The sequence below is a fragment of the Convolutriloba macropyga genome, chromosome 10 (assembly GCF_964194025.1).
Source record: "Convolutriloba macropyga chromosome 10, txConMacr16.3, whole genome shotgun sequence".
Lineage (NCBI taxonomy): Eukaryota > Metazoa > Xenacoelomorpha > Acoela > Convolutidae > Convolutriloba > Convolutriloba macropyga.
The window spans coordinates 25,328,344-25,352,343 of record NC_134477.1 but is presented as its reverse complement, the minus strand read 5'-3'; the positions used below and the strand labels follow the sequence as shown (position 1 = coordinate 25,352,343).

General features: G+C 35.7%; 1 protein-coding gene across 3 annotated transcripts in view; it reads left to right on the top strand.

Moving 5' to 3' along the window:
- Positions 1–2,915, top strand: part of LOC142348837 (glycogenin-1-like) — a 46,730-nt gene extending 43,815 nt beyond the window's left edge. For all 3 annotated transcript variants that reach the window (XM_075400372.1, XM_075400374.1, XM_075400373.1), the window contains one exon: positions 2,187–2,915. In XM_075400372.1, coding sequence (XP_075256487.1) covers positions 2,187–2,244 — 58 coding nt within the window. In that variant the 3' untranslated portion in view covers positions 2,245–2,915. The remainder of the gene's footprint in view (positions 1–2,186) is intronic.
- The last annotated feature ends 21,085 nt before the right edge of the window (positions 2,916–24,000 follow it).

Sequence of the window (24,000 nt, the reverse complement as noted above, 5' to 3'; positions counted from 1 at the left end):
AAGACATTAGGCCCAGTGGGTTGTCTTTTTTGTTCCGCTTTCACTGCTAATAACAAATTTGTCATAAAATAACCGGCTGTGCTGAGAATAACAAAAATCGGTAAAAGCGGCAATGCCAGGCATTGAGTTAGCAACTGCTTTCAATGTCCTGCTGCATTTTAGAATTGAATGCATTGCGAAAACCAATTTGCAGAACACATCAACTGGAAGAGGCGAGCATTTAGTGCAACGCTTAGTCCAATGGATTCCTCTCCGCCCCTCACTCCGACTCCCTAGCTTCTGCAGGCTTTTTAAAATGTTTATTGATTCTGAATTGGCTTCCTTTGCTAAACAGTTAGCTTTTGATCTCCGCAAGACTTCACCGACTGCAATGGGATAAATACAGCTGTTTTCAATAATTCTGATAGCGATGCTTTGCATAGGGCTTGTGAAAAATTCTGAAAGTTCCCAAGCAACAACCAGTGTTTATTAGCTGAGTCAGTACTCAAAGCATCTTGCGATTGATCTGGTGACTTACACTGCACAGCATGCAAAAGAAATTTGGGAGAGATTTTCGAAGGACTAGGTACTGTTTATTTGGAAACAACTCTTCTATAACATTTTTCCTATTAATTTTCCTATATTTTGACGAAAAATTTGAATTAAACTAGGCTTGTTTTCAGTAGGATTCAGTTTCTTCGGAGAATCAGTTGTTGGCCGGTACAAAAACCTTCCGACGCCAAATCTTTTGCTTCTCCGACATTGGCCTGCAAACTCGTTATTGCACGTTTATATCAAATTTTTAATCCGGCTATCGTTTTGATTGCCTCATTGTGCCTGCTTCGTTCCATATCCCCCCAATGAGACCACTGTTTCAACTGTTTACTTTTTTCTCAGAATTGCGGCGGCGTCTTCACCCTCCTCTGTTACTACAACGTAAGATGCATCTAGCTAAATTTAACAATTTCCTCCAACTCAATTCTATGTTGGGATTTTTATCACTCTCAGTAATGATGTCAGATAAAATTCTGACAATTGTAACGTAAATTGTTAGGAACACAGCGTAGAGTTGGGAGCAGCAGCGTCTTTATGTCTTTGTGCCCCTCGTCGACTCAGAGCGGGATCTCAGCGTTCGTTTGATCTTTTCAATTTACTTAAAGGGTTTTCAAAACGACAATACGCATATTTTGAGCTCGAGTTAATCCATGAGTCGTTATCAGGGTCCGATCCAATGTATCTAATTTTGTTTGCGTCCAAAAGGTGTTCCAAAACCTGAATCTTTTATAAATTGTCAGCGGTGTCAGGAAGAGATGAAACGGAACCAGGTGAAATGTGAAAGTTGTTTTCACTTGTAAGGGTGGCCATCTGTTGAATTAGACTTCTTGCGTTGCTTTTTAACTCAGTTTCAGAGCAAATGTTTGATATCTGAGTTACATTTTCAAGTACCAAAACTTTTGTTCTGAATTTTTCCTTCGTTTTGGAGCGTGGGGAACAGTGTGTTCAGAAGTCCAAAAAAACTTCAGAGGTCCACCACACTTAAAAATTGAAATTATCTTACTCTGGAAAAATGCGACTTGACTCAGTCAATTTTGGGTGCTAAATATTCAAATGTCAATGGTAATGTTTTTTCTGTTCTTTTTTTCTTGTTGAAATTGAAAGAGAACAAGCGGACGCACGTGTCCAAAATTGGTAATTGAACGCTTTTGGGTCACAATGTCAAATTGAGTTCGTATTTTTAAGTGCTCTCAAGCGAATTTAATAGTAATTATAATAGTCATGCTGGTCTTTTTTATGCATTTTTGGACTACGAAATTTGTATGACTATTTGACTTTTCATTCACAAAAATGGGATGACAAGATAAAGCCCGGAGGGCATTAAGTTCTTTCACAGCCGTAAGGCTCAATAGTCTCTTAGTATGAGATTCACTGAAACTGTTTAACTTCATGTTGTGAAGGGCGGTTCTTGATGTTGTGAAGGGCGGTTCTGCATAGTGTGAAAAGCAGTTGATGGTGTGAAGTACCCCCCCCCCCCCCTAGGTCCCTAAGCCACAGCTTACTACTGATGAAGTTAACGGAAACGGCTCGTTTGTTGTTTGAGAGAAATCTAGCTGACGTTAGTGTATTGTTTAAACGTTTTACGTATGTAATAATATAAGCGTTTGATATTTATTAACAGGCAAGGTATGTTCATTGATACGTTGTTGTAGGTTTGAGAATATCCAGAAACACCTCGACTCAATGATGCAGAAGAGTAACGATAAGTAACAGAATCAAGAGAGAAAAGAGAGAAGCAGAAGAGAAAAGTAATGCGTTAGAGAAGAGGAAGGATGAACTTCTAGAGGAATTTCAAACAACGAAACATGAAGTGCAATGTAATTTGTACAACCAGGCCAGTGTCCCCTGCCTAAAAACTGGAGGTTTATTAAATGGGGTGGTACTGAGTTCAACAGTATTGAGTCAGAACTTTTGACCACTGTTATTTTGTAGGTTTTCGTTTCTTTTTTCAAGTTTATGATGAAGTTTGGAGCGCAGTATTTGGTGCCCAAATCGCAGTTGGAATGTTCTCTAAGTTGTATATGCTAGTGGTCAAAAGTTTTGTCCGAAATAAATGATGACTTGCTGATTACATCATTTGCACTTAAACTAAATTCTGGGTCCATTGGGTGTTTAGTCGTAATGGAATGTGGGAACTGAGCTAACCTATGAGATTTTTAATACCCCGTGTAGCAACGCAAAAAAAATGAGAATCGAGAATCTGACCGATAAATGCAGTTTGAAATTCACTATTTTTCTATGGTGTTGATTAATATAATATCACTTTATATCTTGCACTACTAATCCTTTAAAATGTATATTTACAAATCAGAACTAAAACTGTCATTTCTTCGAAGTGACTTGTCACAATATTTTTATATGGAATTCAATCTAGCTTTTTATTCGTTTTCCAAAGAATGATAAATTTTTAAAACTAAAGTGGTATTTTGCAGAGAAACAGCGACGTGCTTCACAGATTCAAGTACTGTTAAGTTTTAATTTTGATTTATCTGAAAATTTAGGGACTGCGCAGTGTTTTAAAACGCTAATGGTCTGCTTCAAATCTACAGGTTTTCTGAAAAATGGAAAAGATTTATTATTTGTTCGAGCTGTGAAACATCTTTTTTAATTGCTCTTGAACGAAGTTCATAGCAATTATTGTAAACGTGTGTGTCTTTTTTATGCAAATTTTTCGCTTGACAATTTTGCGCTTTTCTTCTAGAACATTCTTTGACTTCTCAAGTGACTTTTTCAAGCTTTCGTTCATCATTTTTGAGTGATTTCTAGTTCTCCGAAGTTGCTAATATAAAATAGGTTGCAGCAAAGCAAAATTAAGTGACTCGTAGCGCAGTGTCTAGTGCGGGTGGCCGTGAATCGAGAGGTTCGAATCCCGGTAGGGTCAAAGTATTTTTGCACCTATAAAGAAAAATTATTCTAGACCATGAATTAAATTGCCTCGTCTATCGTTCAAGAGCAATTCTTCCGCCATTTGTCGGTTTATGTTATATGAGGCTGCATTGTAACGAACTACACCATTTCCAGCGCGTTTCAAGCCATCGTATGAAGTAGAATGAAGATGTTGAAATTTGAAATAAACTTCAAGCGTTTTCCTTTTTGGGTACAAATAGCTGCTATACTAAGATTCATTAGCCTTGCGCATCGGTCCCGCAGTCGCATTTTTAAAAGTGTCAAAAAACCTCACCTTAACTTGTCTAATTGATTTCTCAGATATTTAAAATTCAATCAAAATATGCACGTTATACATCGAGAACGAGTGAGAGTGCCACTAGCGGACTCGATGAATTTTGAATTTAAGCAGAATTTTTAGCGCAATTTTGTTTTTCCAACAAAAGGGAATACTTCGAGTTATGGTAATTTTAAATAACTATGGCTATTGCTAAAGATTAAAAATTACAATTTTAGAAGTTTTGGCATAATTTGACGTCATTTTTTGGCTAATAATACCCTCTTCGTTGTGATCAATCAGTTTTGCGCAATATTGGTTCCAAATGTGTGCATAGTTGGTCGAGTTGCATTTCTTGGGGAGTCGTTATCTGATAGTTGCGATAGATAAGTGGAGCTATTATAGGCTTTTTCCGGGTTTTAACAATTCAGAGAATATGAATTTTATTGGCGCGCTGTTATTGCAGCGTAGTTGAAACAAGAAATGTCGGTGGAAGTGTTAATCAAACTGTAAGTTAGACCCTAGTTGGGCTGCTTTACAGCCTTAACGGGTATAGAGCTAGGGCTTATTGCTGCGAGCGAAGTAGACTTACCTAAATCTATCTGACTAACCGACTCAGGAGAACACTGAAGGTAAACTTCAGTAATAACGATGTTAAAGAGATACAGCACCGAAGTGAAGAAGTTATTTTGTAGTTAACTAATAGACTGACTAGGAACATTAGCAAGCAATTCTCAACCTGATTGGTGGAAATTAGGAGAATACACATTCTGCGATTTCACCTGCTGCATCCATCCGTGATTAAGAGTTTTTGTTAGAGAGTGCAGCTGAACATCTGTTCAATGTGTTTGTCCCTGTCAAATGATGTAGGTGACTAGTGTCGTCAGCAAGTGACCCACATACTATTGGTTTTGAGTCCAGTAAGGGTGCCAGTGACGGGTTATTCTGACAGAAACTTCTTGTCCTGTTGAGTTTCCAGCTGTCTCTAACTCCTTTAGTGAGGAATTGTTCCCAGCTGCGTCGAGAGATTTTGTCTGTGAGTCTCTTGTTGGTGGTACAGAGGTTTCAATTCATCGTTTTCAGTACGTTTTGCTCCCAGAGGATCTTCCAGCTTACCCTTTGGTTAGCATCCAATTTAGCTACTGTGACCTTCTTCAACTATAGTAAACTTCTTTGATTGTGAGTTTAACTCCTTCTTTGTAAGTTCCCGTCAGAAAAGGAAGAAAATTTTTCCTAATAATTCAATTAAGAGCTAAGTATTATGTCTAAGACAAAGGAACAAGATAGTATTACATAGAGATAATTATTTTAAAATAGTGAGAAACAAAGTTGAAATTTTTTGGAGGAAATTTGCTGTGACAGCAGGTTTTCCTGGGATGAGAGCTGTTTCGTGTGTGAGGGATTCTTACCTATGTTCAAAATCGGTGCGCGATTCTGAGGTTCATAAAAAAGTTTGGGGAATTCGGGCCTCCTGTAAAGACAAGATACGAGGGTCCGAGGGTAGAGATGATGACTGCAATGCGATTGCATAGCAAGATTTAGAATATCTTTTTCCTGTGTTGAAAGGAATTGATTTGCCAACTTGTCATAAATCCAGTCAGGGTCAAACAAGTTAAATGTACGGCCGATGCAGCGGAATAACTCGATAAGGACGAGTATAGGTTGATGAGTAGCCGCATACAGGGACAAAGAGGAAGTAATTTTGAATTTGGTCTAATCTGGTGTTTTGTTTTGAATCTGGTGTTTTGTTTTGCCCAATTATGTAATAGAACGGGGGCACAATAAATTGCTGATTTGATTTTAAAGGTAGAATAGATTAAGTACGAGTTGTATCTGAATGTTTACCTATGAACTTAAGAGTGTGTTGATTATGGGCAGGTGTTGGTGTGTAAGCGCTTAGAGTAATTTTTGGATTTTGAGCTGACCACTAGTTCAACTAGCGGCTGTGGTTTTGAGAGCATGTTCTGGTGGGTTGGCGATGTATTTAATCCTCTTTGGAACATGCACACCATGTTAGGCATTGATTTTTAGATGATTAGTGAATTGATGAGGAATATTGGTCCTGACGTTCTATGATAGGTCCTTGCGTAGGAGCGAAAGGACTGAGCCGAACTGGTCTCGACGAAGAGGACTTTGATCCTCTGCGGCGGTCGGTGAAATGATCGTCGCGAGTGCGGTGTTGAGGTCTGGCGTCCGGACTGGTGATTGTCCATATTGCTTGTGTTGAAGATTCCCGAGGTAGAGGGCGTTGTGTGCGAGGTGTACGGATCCATGTAAGGTATTTGTCTATAGAAGTTAACCGGTCATACGGGAGTGGTGGAGGGATTGGATTTGGTGGCCATTTGGTACCATGGGGCTATTTTACCTGGGATTCACCAAGATAGGGTTCACCATCTGTGTTGGTGAAGGTGGGGACGTTGGTTGTTGTGTCTGGAGAGGCATACAAACTCCCCAAGACCCATCTGTCCACGGTTGAGTTGGGCTTGGTTGAGTTGCTTGCGGTAGCAACGGCCCTTGCGACGAGCTTGAAGTTTGTGGATTCAAGTTGCCTGTGGTGAATTGGGATCACAACATAGAAGTAGGGGGAGTTCATTTGTTTCGTCCGAGGTGGATGATAACGACGTTGCAGGTGAAGGTAGAGAATTTACCCGTGTGGGGTGGAATGGGTGAGAGTTTGCTGCAGGATGTGGTCTATCTGTAGATTTGGAATGAGTAATAACTGAATACGGATGTACTTGTTTCTTGAGCTTGCGATTTTATCTGTTAGAGTTTAATGATGATTTTTTGGAGGTTGGCTGCTTGGAAGGTTAGCTGAGTGAACGAGCCGGCAGTTCTCTGAATTGGGGTGCGCTGGGGTCTGTGTTGGCTGGAAAGATAAGGGCCTCAGTTTAGAAAACAAATCGTTTCCAATATTTGGACAGATATCACAATAAAAAATACTATGAGTACTTCTGGGTACTACAAGAATTAAGAGGTTTAAATGTGGTATACTCAATTGGATTGCTGCCGAGGTAGATTCTGGTGGGATCACATTATGATGAGAGATGACAGACATCTGGGAACTTAGAAGGAACTGTCCCTAAGAATTTGTCTTAACTATAATCTTTCCTATCAGAAAAATTGTGTGAGAGTATGCTTCACTTGAATTTGAGTTGTTCGTTCAACTTTAGGACCTCTTCAAAATGATTAATATCATAAGTGGCTTGATTAGCCTTCAAATTTAGTTTATGGACTAGATGTGTATTGTAGTTCTGATACATTGGACTTTGCTTGGTTTGGAAATATCGGTAGATAGAAGAGTGCAATAATTTAGTTACAAAAATTATTTAGATAAAAACTAACATCCAGTTTTCTGAATGTAAGATGTGATCTACGTTGATAACTTTTTTAAAATCTAATCTGTTTAGCTTTGAAATTGGTGATTTATCTAAGGGTTTCAGCATAGAGTTCTTTGTATTTCCAGACATTGTTGAGAGGTAATTTGTAAACTTGTATATGCACCGAAGAAAGAGGCGTTATTCGGTGCTGTGAATACAGAGCTTGTGTTTAGGGGTTTGCAGCTGTGAGCCATTGAACGTGGCTTCTGTTGCTCAAGACTTCTTGATTGTCAAATATTGGGTACTTGCTGCTGTGAGCAAGTAAGAGAAGTTGAAGTTTGATGAGATTGGACTCGAGGGCTAAATACTTGCTGCTTTGAGCAATTAAAACTGTTTGAGAAGGACTGAGAGAAAAAGCTAAATTCTCAAGACTTGTTTTTGTTCCGACCACGCTTTTAGTGGGGGGGGGGGGAACTATATACTCAAATGGGTTTTTATTTGTTCAGTCAAATTTGGTCGATCGATATACTCATCGTAGAGAGTTTTCAGTGGTATCATTGAAAAGCTCGTCCAACGTAGAATTTGGAATCAAAAAGATCTTTCAAAATTAATATTTTTCGAGGAGTTATCAAGGCTTAAGTTTGCGTGAACATTTCACTAAATTCCGTTGTTTCTGTTCACATTTTTCGGATTTTTACAATAAATTTTTTGTCAATTTTGTTTAAAATGAGTAAAAATAATGTTGATAAAAATAATTGGTTTGAGCTTTTAAGGTAAACGAGTTTTTGTGAACCATCTGATTATACCTTTCGACAAATTTTTTTTTAAATTCAGCAAATTTTTCAACAAATATTGCACCAAATTTGCAACTCTAGACCTCTGTTTTAAATTGACGTACGTAAAGACATAAAAACTGCTCTCGCAATCTATGGAAACTCCAAAGAGATTTATGTCTACTTCCACTTCCTGAAACGGCGGTTTTCTAGAGTTAATTTTAGAGTTATTTTTGCTAATTTAACACGATAATTAACCAAACTGCATCATTTATATTTGACTTTTATTTGTCAAATTATTCACATCCTTAAAACTAGAACCAATGACGTGTTTGGAATAATAGGGGCAACATTGGCATGGCTGGTTTTGAGCTAATTGAGGATTCTCACGAACCAAAAATCCGGATTGCTTTTGGGCGCTGTCTTTTTGGAAATATTTTTGATTTTTGGTTTTATTCTATGTTAATTACAGACCAGAATTTTTCTTTTTTGCCAATTAGAGGACCCAAGTAGCACATTTTACCATTTAAAAAAATTCTTTGTTTCCTTGGCTTTACCACAGTTTACACGTAAAATGTTCACCTGCATTAATGCGTATTTTGTAGTCTTATGACTTAGTGTCTTTCACTATAGGGCCAATTGGCTCTATAAGGAGTTACAGTACTATAAAGAGGCTTTCTAAGGAGTTAGTTATCCTATCTAGAATGATTCAGTTGATATCTTCAGGCTGCTCTAATAAATTTTTTTGTTGAACGTTTTTTTTTTTCAACGAACATCGAATTTTTCTATCGATCGGATTATGCCCCGAAACAGTTTTCTCGGAAAATTAAATTAAATATTTATTTCTTTGGTGTGTTTGTCGTAGACTTATTATGGTTAATTACGAGCATCAATGGCTTCCTATGCTATGGAGGTTTAAGTGAGAGTATTGGAAGATTTTAGATGATAGCTGATGGTTTCCATGAGTTTAAAATTAATTGTTTTCAAAAAGTTAACTATTTTTTGTAACTTTACCCCTTTTGGTTCCTTTTGTGTAATTGTTAAGTAGTCTCACAATTTGAAGTGAGATATCAAACTGCTGGTATTGAAAAGACGCGATTGAAATTATCTAATGTTTTCAGTAAATATATTTTGCTCTACGCGGCTTCGAAACCGTTTTCTCGAAAAGTTTAATTAAATTGATAATTTTTTTGCTATATTTGTCGTTTTTTTATAGTCGATGACATATTTAGGATAATCACAGACCTCAATGGCTTCCTATTGTTGTATAAATTAAGCATTTCAGTGGTTTCAGTTAATAGCTAATACATTTCCTGACTTTGAAACCAATTCTATTCAGAAAAATGAAGATTATTTTTCAATTTTGCCTTTTTCTTCTAATTGTTTCCTAGTGTTAATTAAGGGCAGATTCTATATCTTATCTAATGAAGTACAAGATTTTTTGTTAGTGTTATGAGATGTTTTTTGGACTTCGTTATAAGGTTTGTTTTTTTAAACAATACATTGAATTTCGGTACTAATTAATGCTTGTTGTTTATATTCGATTTTGTTATTTGTCTTCTCTCGTAGTCTTTTTAATGACAGGTCTCGTAGGTGCTCTAATAGATAAATTATTGTATTTATTTAGTGATTTGAGTTCAAAGCATTTATTTACACCAGTTATTTTATCGGAACAATGTGTGAAGTTTGAGTTTTGTCATTCTGTTCCTCATTTGGTAGACAGTTAACCTAAAAATGTGGATGAGCGGGTTCGGAACTTCACGTGCGAACGCACATCAACGAGCCTCCTTGTTTGTGTCAGTTCTTAATTTTGAGAGCATTAGAAATTTGAATTCGGGAAGATTTAGAGACGATTCAGAGTTAAGCACAAAGTTTTGAATTTTTAAATTTTTTTGTTGAGAGAAAATCGTTCTTTGATATATAATTTGAGACTTTTTTGTTGAAAAAATGTTTGTTGAGAGAGTTATCGAAGAAGTTAGGGTTTAGAAGTAGAATTATGTGAAGAGATGAATGTAAGATTGCAAAAGAGTAGAGTTTGAACTTCTCCGGAAATAGAGTAGCAACTGAATGCACCGCAAGAAATACTGGAGTTTTTCAGTATGATTGGATTTTGGCTGACTACAGTTTTTCCGGGAGGATTAACCGAATCATATCCCGTTAAATTATAGTGTTGGGGTGTTTTTCCGGAGCAATCAATAGCCTGACTGTCAACTTAATTTTTGGTTATCTTAGATTGCGTTGTTTGTGTAGTGGAGGGCCCCTATTTACCCTTTTTTCATTCTCTGCTGAAGGGAGTATTGTAATTCCGCTAATATAACGGAGAAATAAGATTTCCCTAGATAGGTTATACTGCGTAGTTTTTGTAAGTTTTTCTCCCCTGAATATAATTGTTTTAATGAGAAGAAGAGTGAAAGAACTAGGGGGTGTAATATGCGTTTACGATAAATTTACTTTTTCACTTTGGGTGTGTTTTTGTGTTATTTTTATTTGTCTTCGGCTGAAAACAGCGAGAGGGTGACATTTTATACTTTGTGAATGTTGCGTATTGTGCTTCAAATGTGTTTAGAAGCTTTTTGTTCTTGAAGAGAAAATTTTAGATTGAGGTACGAATACTCTATAATACTTTAGAGACTGTCTTCGTAGACTTATCTCGGCTATGGTATTATGCCTAGCTTGTATTAGATGATCTAGTGGGGTTGTCTACGGGTCGTGAAGAAAGTGTTCTTTGTTTTCAAGGCGTCAGTGGGTTGTCTACGAGAAATGTGTTTGCCGTTCAAGTCCCCCAGTTTATATATTACCAATTTGGGGGTTTCGTTTATTTTATAGGGTCCCATTTTTACGGTTGCTGTTTTCTAGGTAGTCCAAAATTGAGTGGTTTTGTTTACTATAGGTACATATGAGTTTTTTAGTGGTTGGGCTGTGACAAATCGACGATTTACATGAGAGCGTAAATGCTTATTCTGGTTATGAATAAATAATTATGTATTTATAGACATCGACGTGTCTTTTCTATTATGAAGAACGAACAAGCAACAGTTTTTCTCGCAATTTTTTAAATTTGCAGAAGGTGACACAGATGACCAGTATGTGCGTTTCGTGTGAGAAAAGTACATGGTGAGTCTTCTGTTTCCCATTTCATCTGTTGTAGACGACAGTTGAAACATTTTTGGTCTTGTAGCCCTAATAGCAACAAAAATTTCTTTGATGGTAACATATATTAGTACGTACTTGTGAATTAAATGCGGAGGGAAAAACTTTCCGAGGAAAATGATTGAATTGTGTATCTACAACAATGCCTAAAACGTGTTTAGTAGTCTTATATGTTTTTCAACTAAGCCATTTGAACACGGAATGTAAGATATGCGTGGTTTAAATTGTACATTGTATGTACGACAGAGTTGCTCAAATTCTTGGTTAATAAATTCATTTAGTGCATTGATGGCATCGTTTTTGGTGATGGGTGTAATACCTATTTCAAACAGGTATCTACAAGGACAGTAATATAAGAGTTGCCTTCCGATATGGGTATTATTGGGCCGTTTTGTCCACTGACATACGGTGACTGAAGTATGGAAAAACTTCGGGAATTGGTTGCTAGGGGGCCAATAAGAAATTTGGCATAGATTTGCTGTTTTGGCAGCCAAAACAATTTTGTACAAGAAAAGCTATCTAAGTTTTAAGGTTGGGGAATGGTTTTACTCTGATATTCTACTTTTTACGTTTTATAAGTTTTTCCTCGGCCTGGTTTTCCTCAGAGGTCATGTGAGTTTGCTTTGTGAAAAGACGATAAGAGTAGTGACATTGGTAAGCAGATTCTTAACTATTTTTCTCATAAAATAACGGCTTAGTCGCTCCGTGAGTTTGGGGGCATTTGAGCGATTTTATAAGTTTTCCCTAATATTATTTATCTACTTAGCCGATTTTGGGATGAAATAGTGGTAAATTTGTGGTTTATTTGGTATCAAATTGTCCTCAGCTGGAAGTTGATTTTTAATGGTATTGATTGGCTCAGTATAGTCTACTGTAGGAATATTTTCTAAATGGTATTGTTTTGTTCATTGTTACGTACATGTTCAATGCAACATTGCTTATTGCATATCTGTTTACACTTCTGGTGGTAGAGTGTGATTTGTAAATTTTGATATCAATTGATTATATAAATGTTCAATCTTCGTAGGATAATGGTAAAATTATATTACTATATAGTTGTACTCGATTATAATTATCTGTTATTATCATATAAAGAGGGAAGTGTGAGGATTCGTTTTGCAAATTTAAAATTGTGCTGTTAACATATGCTTTTGATTATGCTTAATTACATGGTAGAATGTGGGTATTTTAGTTGTGTCATATTTATTTCTTTGATTATGGTTTTTCTACTGTTTTTAATTGATGTTGGTTTTCAGTTATTGAAGTTAGCGATCGAAAGCTGGAAGAGACATGATTTCTTTGTGCAAACGTTTGGGAATTTCATGCAATTTAGTCGGAAAAGTTCAATTCTTAGTTTACGGTCATTATAATGGATAATGTAAAGGATCATGAAAGTAAGGTTTGATGCATCACATAAATATAAAAGGGTTTAATTGTGTTTGGTACAGCCAAACGGAGTGTTCGCTTTTTGCGTTCTTTTTTGACTTTCTGAAATGTTTGTTGTACTTCCATTGATAATCGATTGCATTTCTGAGTTGATTGAGTAACATTTTTGAAATAATTCTCTTAGGAAACAGTCAATTTTTGATTTAAGAGAAGTCATGGTTATTTTTTTAATTTTGTGCCAAGACATTTCCATAACCCTAAAAAGTCAAATGATTTACCTGGAGCGGCTTTGAGATATTTGTATCGATGGATTCCATGATACTCTGTGAGTATTGTCCACATTAAGCGATTACGCGTTTTTTGGACTGGTGGTTAAAAAACGCTGCTCATAAAAAATTACGAAAACGGGTGGTCCAATTGGAATGTAGAAGAAAAGGCATTTAAAGCAATACTGATGTCAAGCATTGACAAACTGATTAAATGTTCTGAAAATTTATTCGGTAGCTTTTCGTTATATGCACTAATCATATCGGTTATTCAGAAAACCAAATTTTTAATGCGTTTTAAAACTATTTTTAATGACTTCAATGGACATATACTTTTTGTTTCATTAATCATTGTGTTCAATTGCCGAGCGTTTGGAAAATTTGTTAGTGACTCTTCTTTCTGAAGAAATATTACGGGGTTACTAGATGTGTTAGTCATGGTTGGGGAGTCGCTGTTAACCTGAATTATGTCAAAGCGAGTTTTTAAATCGAGTAAATGTTGTACACTCTTGTAATTGTTGAGGTATGCATGTAGCAAGCTGTTTCTGGAAAACTGCAGTTGCGGCAAATTGTAAATTGAGTTCTACGTTGAGTTTTAGGACAGCAAATTCGGAAGTCGCATATAATGTTTTTGACTGTATCTAAAGTTCTGCCCGTTGTTCAAAACGTGCTTGATCCAGTTTGGTGTTGGAGGTTAAGCACTTTAAAAAGTTTTTTGCTTTAATTTCAAAGGATGAAACGTTATGTGGTATATCAAATATTTTTTGCTGCATTGCGATTTTTTTTTGTTCTTTGGTTAATATAACTGATTGGCTCTCTTGGCCAACTATACATTGTTTCGTCAATCATCGTGTTTAGTTGACCAGCATCGGTAACTATTTTTTTAAGCGATTTTTCGTTTTTTTTCAGAATTTTTACGGGGTTATTGAATATTTTCTATTGTCAGAGAGGCACTGTTTACTGTGGCAATTATGTCAAAATGAATCGGTATATCAATTAAATATTTTACTCCTTCTTGGAGTTGCAGTGGTATCTGTTTGATGCGCTTTTTTTAAAAAAATTGCAGTTGCTTTCAGCTGGACATTGAGTTCTACTTTGATTTTTCCGACGTCCATTTTGGAAGTGGCATATAGCTTTTTTTGATTTTTGATTAGCTATTGTACTTGTTTTTTGTGTCTGAGTCAATTTAGCGTGCTCAAAGTTGAACAATTTAAGAAATCTTTCTTCTGGTAAGGTAAGCACTCACTCCTTTAAATGTACGAACCGTTTTCTAAGCGAACCTCAATTATACATTTTGGATTTTTTTATTAGTTCCAATGTACAAAAACATATTCTTTCCTAGCATCAATATTGAACGCCCCTTTTTTTCCATCAAAATAATTACACATAACCCACTAAATTACACTCTAGCACTCAAAAGTGGATTGACTGGCAATGCGCAACAAGATAATGAACTTTTTACAACGATACAACTAAATATTGCCTAAGTGATGCCAAAAAACTTCAAAATCATTAAAAAAAATTATGTTAACTTGATTTAGAAAAAAACAACCGCAAAAGCTGGTTGCGCAGAAAAACCTTTCCACACCACTTGATGTCTCCTCATTTATCGTACCAGAAGAAAGGTTTCTTAAATTGTTCAACTTTGAGCACGCTAAACTGACACAGACACAAATAGCAAGTACAATAGCTACTCAAATATCAAAAAAAGCTATATGCCACTTGCAAAATGGACGTTGGAAAAATTGGTATACTGATTCATTTTGACATAATTGCCACAGTAAGCAGCGCCTCTCTGAGAATAGAAAATTTTCAATAACCCCGTAAACACTCGGAAAAAAGAATAATTGCTAAAAAATAGTTACTGATGCTTGTCAATTAAATACGATGATTGACGCAAACAATGTATAGTTGGCCCAGAGAGCCAATAAGTTATATTAACCAAAGAACAATAAAAAACTTCGCAATGCAGCAAAAAAAACATTTGATATACAATATAACATTTCATCCTTTAAAGTTCAAACAAAAAACTTTTTAAAGTGCTTAACTTCCAACACCAAATTGGATCAAATACATTTTGAACAACGGGCAGAACTTTAGATACAGTAAAAAACATAATATGCGACTTCCAAATATGTTGTCCTACAACTCAACGTAGAACTCAATTTACAATTCACAGCAACTGCAGTTTTCCAGAACGAGCTTGCTACATGCATACCTCTCATATTACAAGAGTGTACAACACTTACTCGATTTAATTACTCGTTTTGACATAATTCAGGTTAACAGCGACTGGTTAACATATTTCTTCAGAGAGAAGAGTCACTAAAAAATTTTCCAAACGCTCGGCAATTGAACACAATGATTGATGAAACAAAAAGTATATGTCCATTGAAGTCATTAAAAATAGTTGTAAAACGCATTAAAAATTTGGTTTTCTGAATAACCGATATGAATAGTGCATATAACGAAAAGCTACCGGATAAATTTTCAGAACTTTTAATCAGTTTGTCAATGCTTGACATCAGTGTTGCTTTAAATGCCTTTTCTTCTACATTCCAATTGGACCACCCGTTTTCGTAATTTTTTATGAGCAGCGTTTTTTAAGCACCAGTCCAAAAAACGCGTAATCGCTTAATGTGGACAATACTCACAGAGTATCATGGAATCCATCGATACAAATATCTCAAAGCCGCTCCAGGTAAATCATTTGACTTTTTAGGGTCATGGAAATGTCTTGGACACAAAATTAAAAAAATAACCATAACTTCACTCCTAAATCAAAAATTGACTGTTTCCTAAAAGAATTATTCAAAAAGAATTATCAAAATGTTGTCAATGGAAGTACAACAAACATTTCAGAAAGTCAAAAAAACGCAAAAAGCGAACACTCCGTTTGGCCGTACCAAACACAATTAAACCCTTTTATATTCTGTGATGCATCAAACCTTACTTTCATGATCCTTTACTTTATCCATTATACCGACCGTAAAGTAAGAATTGAACTTTTCCGTCTAAGTCGAATGAAATTCCCAAACGTTTGCACAAAGAAATCATGTCTCTTCCAGCTTTTGATCAATAGAGTATCATGGAATTTTTCGATACAAATATCTCAAAGCCGCTCCGGTTAAATCATTTGACTTTTTAGGGTCATGGAAATTTTTTGGACACAAAATTTAAAAAATAACCATGACTTCATTCTTATATCAAAAATTGACTGTTTCCTTAAAAAAATATTTCAAAATGGTACTCAATCAACTCAGAAATTCAATCGATTATCAATGGAAGTACAACAAACATTTCAGCAAGTCAAAAAAGAACGCAAAAAGCTAACACTCTGTTTGGCTGTACCAAACACAAATAAACCCTTTTAAATTCTATGTGATGCATCAAAGCTTACTTTCATGATCCTTTACATTATCCATTATACCGACAATAAACTAAGAATTGAAATTTTCCGTCTAAATCGAATGAAATTCCCAAACGTTTGCACAAAGAAATCATGTCTCTTCCAGCTTTCGATCAATAGAGCATCATGGAAATTTTCGATACAAATATCTCAAAGCTGCTCCGGGTAAATCATTTGACTTTTTAGGGTCATGGAAATTTTTTGGACACAAAATTAAAAAAATAACCATGACTTCATTCTTAAATCAAAAATTGACTGTTTCCTTTAAAAAATATTTCAAAATGTTACTCAATCAACACAGAAATTCAATCGATTATCAATGGAAGTACAACAAACATTTCAGCAAGTCAAAAAAGAACGCAAAAAGCTAACACTCCGTTTGGCTGTACCAAACACAAATAAACCCTTTTAAATTCTATGTGATGCATCAAACCTTACTTTTATGATCATTTACATTATCCATTATACCGACCGTAAACTAAGAATTGAAATTTTCCGTCTAAATCGCATGAAATTCCCAAACGTTTGCACAAAGAAATCATGTCTCTTCCAGCTTTCGATCAATAGAGTATCGTGGAATTTTTCGATACAAGTATCTCAAAGCCGCTCCAGGTAAATCATTTGGTTTTTTAGTGTCGTTGAAATTTCTTGGACACAAAATTAAAAAATAACCACAACTCCACTCTTAAATCAAAAACTGACTGTTTCCTCAAAAAATTATTTTAAAATGTTACTCAATCAACTCAGAAATTCAATCGATTATCAAGGGAAGTACAACAAACATTTCCGGAAGTCAAAATGAACGCAAAAAGCGAACACTCCGTTTGATCATACCAAACACAATTAAACCCTTTAATATTCTATGTGATGCATCAAACCTTACTTTCATGATCCGTTACATCATCCATTATACCGACCGTAAACTAAGAATTGAACTTTTCCGACTGAATCGCATGAATTTCGCTAATGTTTGCACAAAGCAATCATGTCTCTTCCAGCTTTCGATCGCTAGCGTCAATAACTGAAAACCAACATCAACTAAAAACAGTAGAAAAACCATAATCAAAAAAATAAATATGACACAACTAAAATACTCACATTCTACCATGTAATTAAGCATAATTAAAACCATATGTTAACAGCACATTTTTAAATTTGCAAAAAAAAATCCGCACACTTCCCTCTTTATCTGATAATAACAGGTAATTATAATCGAGTACAACTATAAAGTAATATAATTTTACCATTATCCTACGAAGATTGAACAATTATATAATCAATTGATTTCAAAATCTACAAATCATACTCTACCACCTGAAGTGTATACAGATATGCAATAAGCAATGTTACATTGAACATGTATGTAACAATGAACAAAACAGTACCATTTAGAACAATATTCTTACAGCAGACTACTGAGCTAATCAATACCATTAAAATTCAGCTTCCAGCTGAGGACGATTTGATACCGATTAAACCACAAATTTACAACTATTTCATCCCAAGATCGGCTAAGTAGACAAATAATATTAAGCAAAACTTAAAAAATCGCCCAAATGCCCCCAAACTCACGGAGCGACTAAGCCGTTACTTTATAAAAAAATAGTTCTTTATGAGAAAAAAAATCTGCAAGATTCTGTTTACCAATGTCACTACTCTTATCGTCTTTTAACAAAGCAAACTCACATGACCTCTGAGGAAAACCAGGCCGAGGAAAAACTTATAAAACGTAAAAAGTAGAATATCAGAGTAAAACCATTCCCCAACCTTAAAACTTAGATAGCTTTTCTTGTGCAACATTGTTTTGGCTGCCAAAACAGCAAATCTATGCCAAATCTCTTATTGGCCCCCTAGCAACCAATTCCCGAAGTTTTTCCATACTTCAGTCACCGTATCTCAGTGGACAAAACGGCCCAATAATACACATATCGGAAGGCAACTCTTATATTACTGTCCTTTTAGATCCTTTTTTGAAATAGGTATTACACCAATCACCAAAAACGAAGCCATCAATGCACTAAATGCATTTATTAACCAAGAATTTGAACAACTCTGTAGTACAAACAATGTACAATTTAAACCAAGCATGACTTACATTCCGTGTTCAAATGGCTTAGTTAAAAAACATATAAGACAACTAAACACCTTTTAGGTACACAAATCGATAATTTTCCTCGGATAGTAAAAGTTTTTCTTTCCGCATCTAATTCACAAGTACGTACTAATATATGTTACCATCAAAGGAAATTTGCGTTGCTATTAGGGCTACAAGACCAAAAATGTTTCAACTGTCGTCTACAACAGATGAAATGGGAAACTGTATACAGAGAGAAGACTCACCATGTACTTTTCTCACTCAAAACGCACATACTGGTCATCTGTGTCACCTTCTGTGAATTTAAAAAATTGCAAGAAAAACTGTTGCTTCTTGGTTCTTCATAAGAGAAGAGACACGTCGATGCCTATAAATACATAATTACTTATTCATAACCAGAATAAGCATTTACGCTCTCTTGTAAATCGTCGATTTGTCACAGCCCAACCACTAAAAAACTCATATGTACCTATAGTAAAGAAAACCACTCAATTTTGGACTAATAAGAAAACAGGAGCCACAAAAAATACGAACCTATAAAATAATCGAAACTCCCAAATTGGTAATATATAAACTGGGGGACTTGAACGGCAAACACATTTCTCGCCATAGAAGCATTAGGGTCCTCTTTTTCCCAAAAAGAATTCTTCAGTCAAGATCAAACGGTGAAATATTACTCCGAAAACTCTCCTCTAACAAGAGTACCACCAAAACCAGAGGTTTCAAAACCCAAATTTGTCTTGATTGATATATAAGAGGACGTTCGTCAGACGTATTCTCATCAAACTTATTTTAAGGCTGTGCCGGCAGCTCCATCATGATCTTGATGCGGACATTTCTAGTTTAATCTGAATAGTAATGAAAATAAAAAAACCCTCTGTGATTTTCCAGTAGTCGCCTCGCGACAAATTGGACATTTTCTTCCATTGAAAATAGTAGCTCCCGGCACATAGCTGAACCACTCATTAGGGCAAGCACGGTCAAAAACGTGCCCACACTTTACCAGCACGACTGCAGTTCTGTTCGCTTTAAATGTTGTCAGGCAAATACTACAAGCAGCCATCGATAGCTAGCGCGTTTTAATGCTATGCCAAACGTCAACTGAAATTGTCACTTAATTTACACTTTGTTTAAATCACATCTGAAAAAACTGAACTGCTCACAACAAAATTAAACCACGGATATGTAGACAAAATGATAATTCGAATTTTGAAAAATGGTGAATTGCAAACGCTTTAACGAACTCCTATTAATGCTTCAAATAAATTGTTGACTCAAAATCACCATAACAAAAACTCCTCAAAAATCATTCCAGATTACCATTATTCCAGCCTATTGAATTAAGAACCTCTATGTTTCCAGCACAGCATATGAACGACAAATACCAACTCAACGACAACAATTTTATCACATTTTACATAAACAGTAGAAACGTGTCTGCTCCTCCAACATGTTCAAAACGTACATGCAAATGAATGAAATCTTTTCAGAAACCCTTGCACAAACCCGATGAGCGTGGGAAAAGCAAATCTTCTGACACCAAGTGATGCTGCATTGATTAAAACCGACGCGTCTTTTTCAGAGTGACAGGAGTGCGAGCCATGTAAAGGCTGGTCTCATGCAAAAAATCAAGGTGCTACTAACATGGAGTATAAGAACGAGCCGGAAATTGTAGGGATCGGTTCCCATACTGCGGAAAAAGGCACAACAGAGGACACACAGGAATTAAAATTATTCAAGAGGAATGGGGATGACATAGTGTGTAATGTTAAGGTGCGTCCTGAAAAGTTGAAAAGTACCTTGAGCTTGCGAAATCTCTACAAAAAACCTCTTCATAAAAAGCCAAATTACTCCTCAGGTACCCGACGGTAATGGGAACCCGGCCAACGTAAACGACGACTGACAAATTAGCTATCATTGGTATCAAAAGTCTTCTGATACCGGCATCACATTTCCGTAGCCGTGCACCCTTACAACATAAGGCAAACGCGATTCAAGGGACTATACTTAAGCGTTTTTAATGCAACCACAGATTGGAAATCTTTTAATACAGAGGAGACATGACTCAAAGTTTTTGGAGTAGATTGGGAAAACACTAAAATACTCAACTCATTTTTACAACGGAAAAATTAGAAAACTGCTCGCCCACCATGAACTCATCTTTTGTTAGAATACTGAACACACTTGTGGTATACAAAGTAAGCTTTACTAGATGTAATCCCATCTATGTTGGCCAAAACAGCCGACAAGTTACCACAAGAATTCCGGAACATCGAAAAAAATATTCTCATGTGGGACAAGGCCTCGTTCAATATTGCGGTACAGCGCTTAATATTGAATGGGACATAGTTGATGCATGTTGAGGTCTTGAAAAAACTAATGAGTTGATGCTATCCACATTTGACTTATGCAATTCAGAAACATCCTGATACATAATAATTCTAAATTTCGTCAACCCCAACAATTGAAGGATAATAAAGGATAGGGCTGAGAATAATAAATCTTTTTTGGGAAATGAAAACAAAAATATTAGAGGACTTCAAAAATTCAGGTCTAAAGCTAATATTTTATTGGGTTTTTTGAATGTGAAAAAATTGATGGAGATAAAATTCTAACTGTAAATAATTTCAAATGTTCGTTTTTTTAATCTGAATTCCTAAAATCCTCTCTTTGCAGCTTTAAAATTGACCCCAATCAAATAACTCAAAGCCTTTCGTCATGTGGAGCAAGATTACGGTCAATTGTTCCTTTCGATTTTTAAAAGAATAAGAGGGCCATATTATATATGCAGTTTAAAAATTTTGCCGTTAAAACTTTATAGAAGTTGACTTGATCTGTACCTTTTTTTATCTGTACTTGTTGAAAATGTGTTTTGATAAAAAATATATTCCAAACATTGATTTCCTTTTGAGAATAAGGTCTTTCTGTCCCTATTGGTTAGGATTATTGCAAGCAGATTTTTTATTCCCTAGTCTTGTTAACGAAACAGAAACAGAAAAAAGATTTGTTTACTATGTGACCCCCAGATTAATGCATATTATTTGCATCCCCCGCACATGCAATAATTTTACATAATGAATTACTATGTAAAAGCACGTGTTCTTTGCCTGAGGGATGCATAACGAGGTGGGGGCACAAACAGTAAAAGCCCAAAATAAACGTCAATACATATTTTACCAAAAATAAAAAATACTTAATGAAAAATAAAAAAGAATATTTTCAGCTATAAGCAAACAACTTCTGTGGACCTGATCAGATAGGAAGTTGCTTTTAAAAAGTCTGAGCACAAGTATTAGAAAGTTTCCTGTGAAATGATTCAAAACTATTGTAAAAACACATAGCTTTTTAGCATGACTTGAAAAATCATCGACGACCGTCAGAAAAACTACTCTCAATTAGCCAGCGGCAGCTCGAATCTATTGCAAATTAGTCCGCTTCAGGCATCAGTCGAAGTAGGGGTAACTAAATACAGTCGCAGTAAATTTAACTGACGTGATTAGTTTTATTTTATACTACTATAACCATTATCAAAATCCAAAAGGAAGATGTTTACATCAAGTTTGGCGCCATCTTCAGTTAAATTTTTCCAAGGAACTACCACCACTTGGGTTCAAACTCAGAGACATTTGTATTTATTGTCAGTTCTGGTATATTTATTATGCGCGTTGAGCTAGATCAAAGCAATTGTGAAAAACGTGAATGGTTTGAATTTCCAAAAAGAAAAAATCACAGGCTTGTCGGCAAATCCAATCCAATCTCTCAGATAACAGTTTTAGCCTCAAAAAATGTTAAGCTTTCCAATGCTCGTTTTCCTCGAGCGTGTTCTCAAAAAACACTTGTTCAGCTTTTGAATTGTCTCACGGACAGAATCACGGAGATTTATTTTATTGCAACCCTTCACCGATCAGGAAAGGATTTTTTTCTTTGCGTCAGTTATGGGTTTTCAGAGCCAACCTAAGTGCTGGGAATAAAAGGGATAGCTTGAGCTCTGTCTTAAATCAGAGGAAAAGAGTTTTCTCTCCCGAAGGTTAATCGTAGCCAATTTATTGTCGACAACAAACCAAGCAAATCGAACAACGTGTTGTAAGGATTTCAGCAAAGCTATTTGAGGGCAGCATACGAGTCGCAATCCATCTTGCATGCTCTGGCGACAGATGTGCACCGTACAACCCAAGCAAATACGAGAAGCTGCTGGAAAATCTACCAAAGTTGTCAAATTTTAAGGCTCCATCTCCTGACTTCAGAATCCTTGACCACAAGCAATCACGATGTTTTAAAAACATATAGTGTTTTGCCAACAAATCGGAGCCGGACCTCAATTTCTAGCTCCCAGTTTCTAAAAGATAATTTCTGTAAATCTAACAAAAGTTTTGTTTTAGTTTTTTTTGAGAAATTTAGCAAAATATCAGCTCATGTTGGCAGAAATTTAATGGCACTACAATGCCCTGACTGAAGTTTTATTTCAACTAGGTTTTAAAAAACCATCAACTCCTTAAATAGGGCAAAAAAACAAAATATGCACGCAAGGCCAGACAATAAACAATTAACAAACGCTGCCTATAGTCAATTCAGTTTTCTATAAAATGGAGATACTACATCGAAAAAATTCATGTGAGACGCAGAAGCAACTCCACTGTTTGACCCAGAAGCAACTCCAAACAATACTGGTACTCTTTGACCAAATAAAGTCAAAAACCAACACATTGAACTTCGAAGATGGCAATCTGGCACATGAGAATAAATTTGTGCTGAGATTAAAAACAAAGTTCATATTCTGAGGAGAAATTCGGCTTCGGTCCTCACTTTGCAAAATTTGAGTCAGGCTCTGAGAAAAAAAAAACATACATCACAAAAGTGCAAAAATGTGCCAAGCAAAAGAAGTTACGTCAAAGGACGGTCTTGTAATCTTAGGAGACGCCACAAAAACAGGAAGTAATGTCTAAAGTCTGATTGGATTTAAAGTTAAGCCATTTCTATTTAGATTTAGTCAAATCTTTTTGATGACAAAAAACGTATGAATTGTTGAATGAATTAGTTGTAGATAACTTTCCATTAGAAGGATTGGATTTGTAGAACTGAAGTAGTAGAAAGATTTTGAATAGTTGAAGCAGAAGATTTAGAAGGAATGAAGAAGAGAATTGATTGTTAGAATTAATACTGTTTAGGGATAACTGCTAGGCCCACATCCAAAGACCTAAAATATTTTTTGTTTATCATCAGATACTCGAGAATATAACCAAAGATAATCAAAATAAGTTGGTGGCAGGAGAAAAAGCAGTCAGATATAATGATAAAAGTTCCATTTTTCGAACACAAAACATTGTTTGTCTTCTAAAATTTCAATGGAAATCTAACCATGTTTGACACCTCGAATTTCAATATTTTCAGCGTTCTTGATAAAAATATCAAAGTTACAGTTCACAACGACATTTGTCCCATTTTATCTCACTCTATAAATAATTTCGAAACAGCAATTTTCATATTTTACCAAATCGACAGTCGACCTGGTATTCATATATTTTTACACTACTGAAATTGAGAACGACTTTACTGAAATTAAATCAACTCTCATCACCAACTCAAACTGCATAATTGATTTGCACCCCCGAACTCAAATGAATTTTGCCTCTTAGACATTATTGAACAAATTTGATGCTATTCAAACGGCAAAATGACAGACGTTACAGCAATAGCTACAGCCATTGCGACTGCTATTCAAACAGACATCACAGGAAGAAGTTCAGGTCAAACTGTCGTTCTCAACCCATTTTCCGGTGGCGAAACAGAGGATTTTCGAACTTTCAAGGAACAGATCACAAGCTCAGTGTCACTTGTGCAAGTACCGAATAACGCTAAATTGGATTATCTCAAAACTGCATTTGACAGGCGGCGCACTAGCTTTCTTCT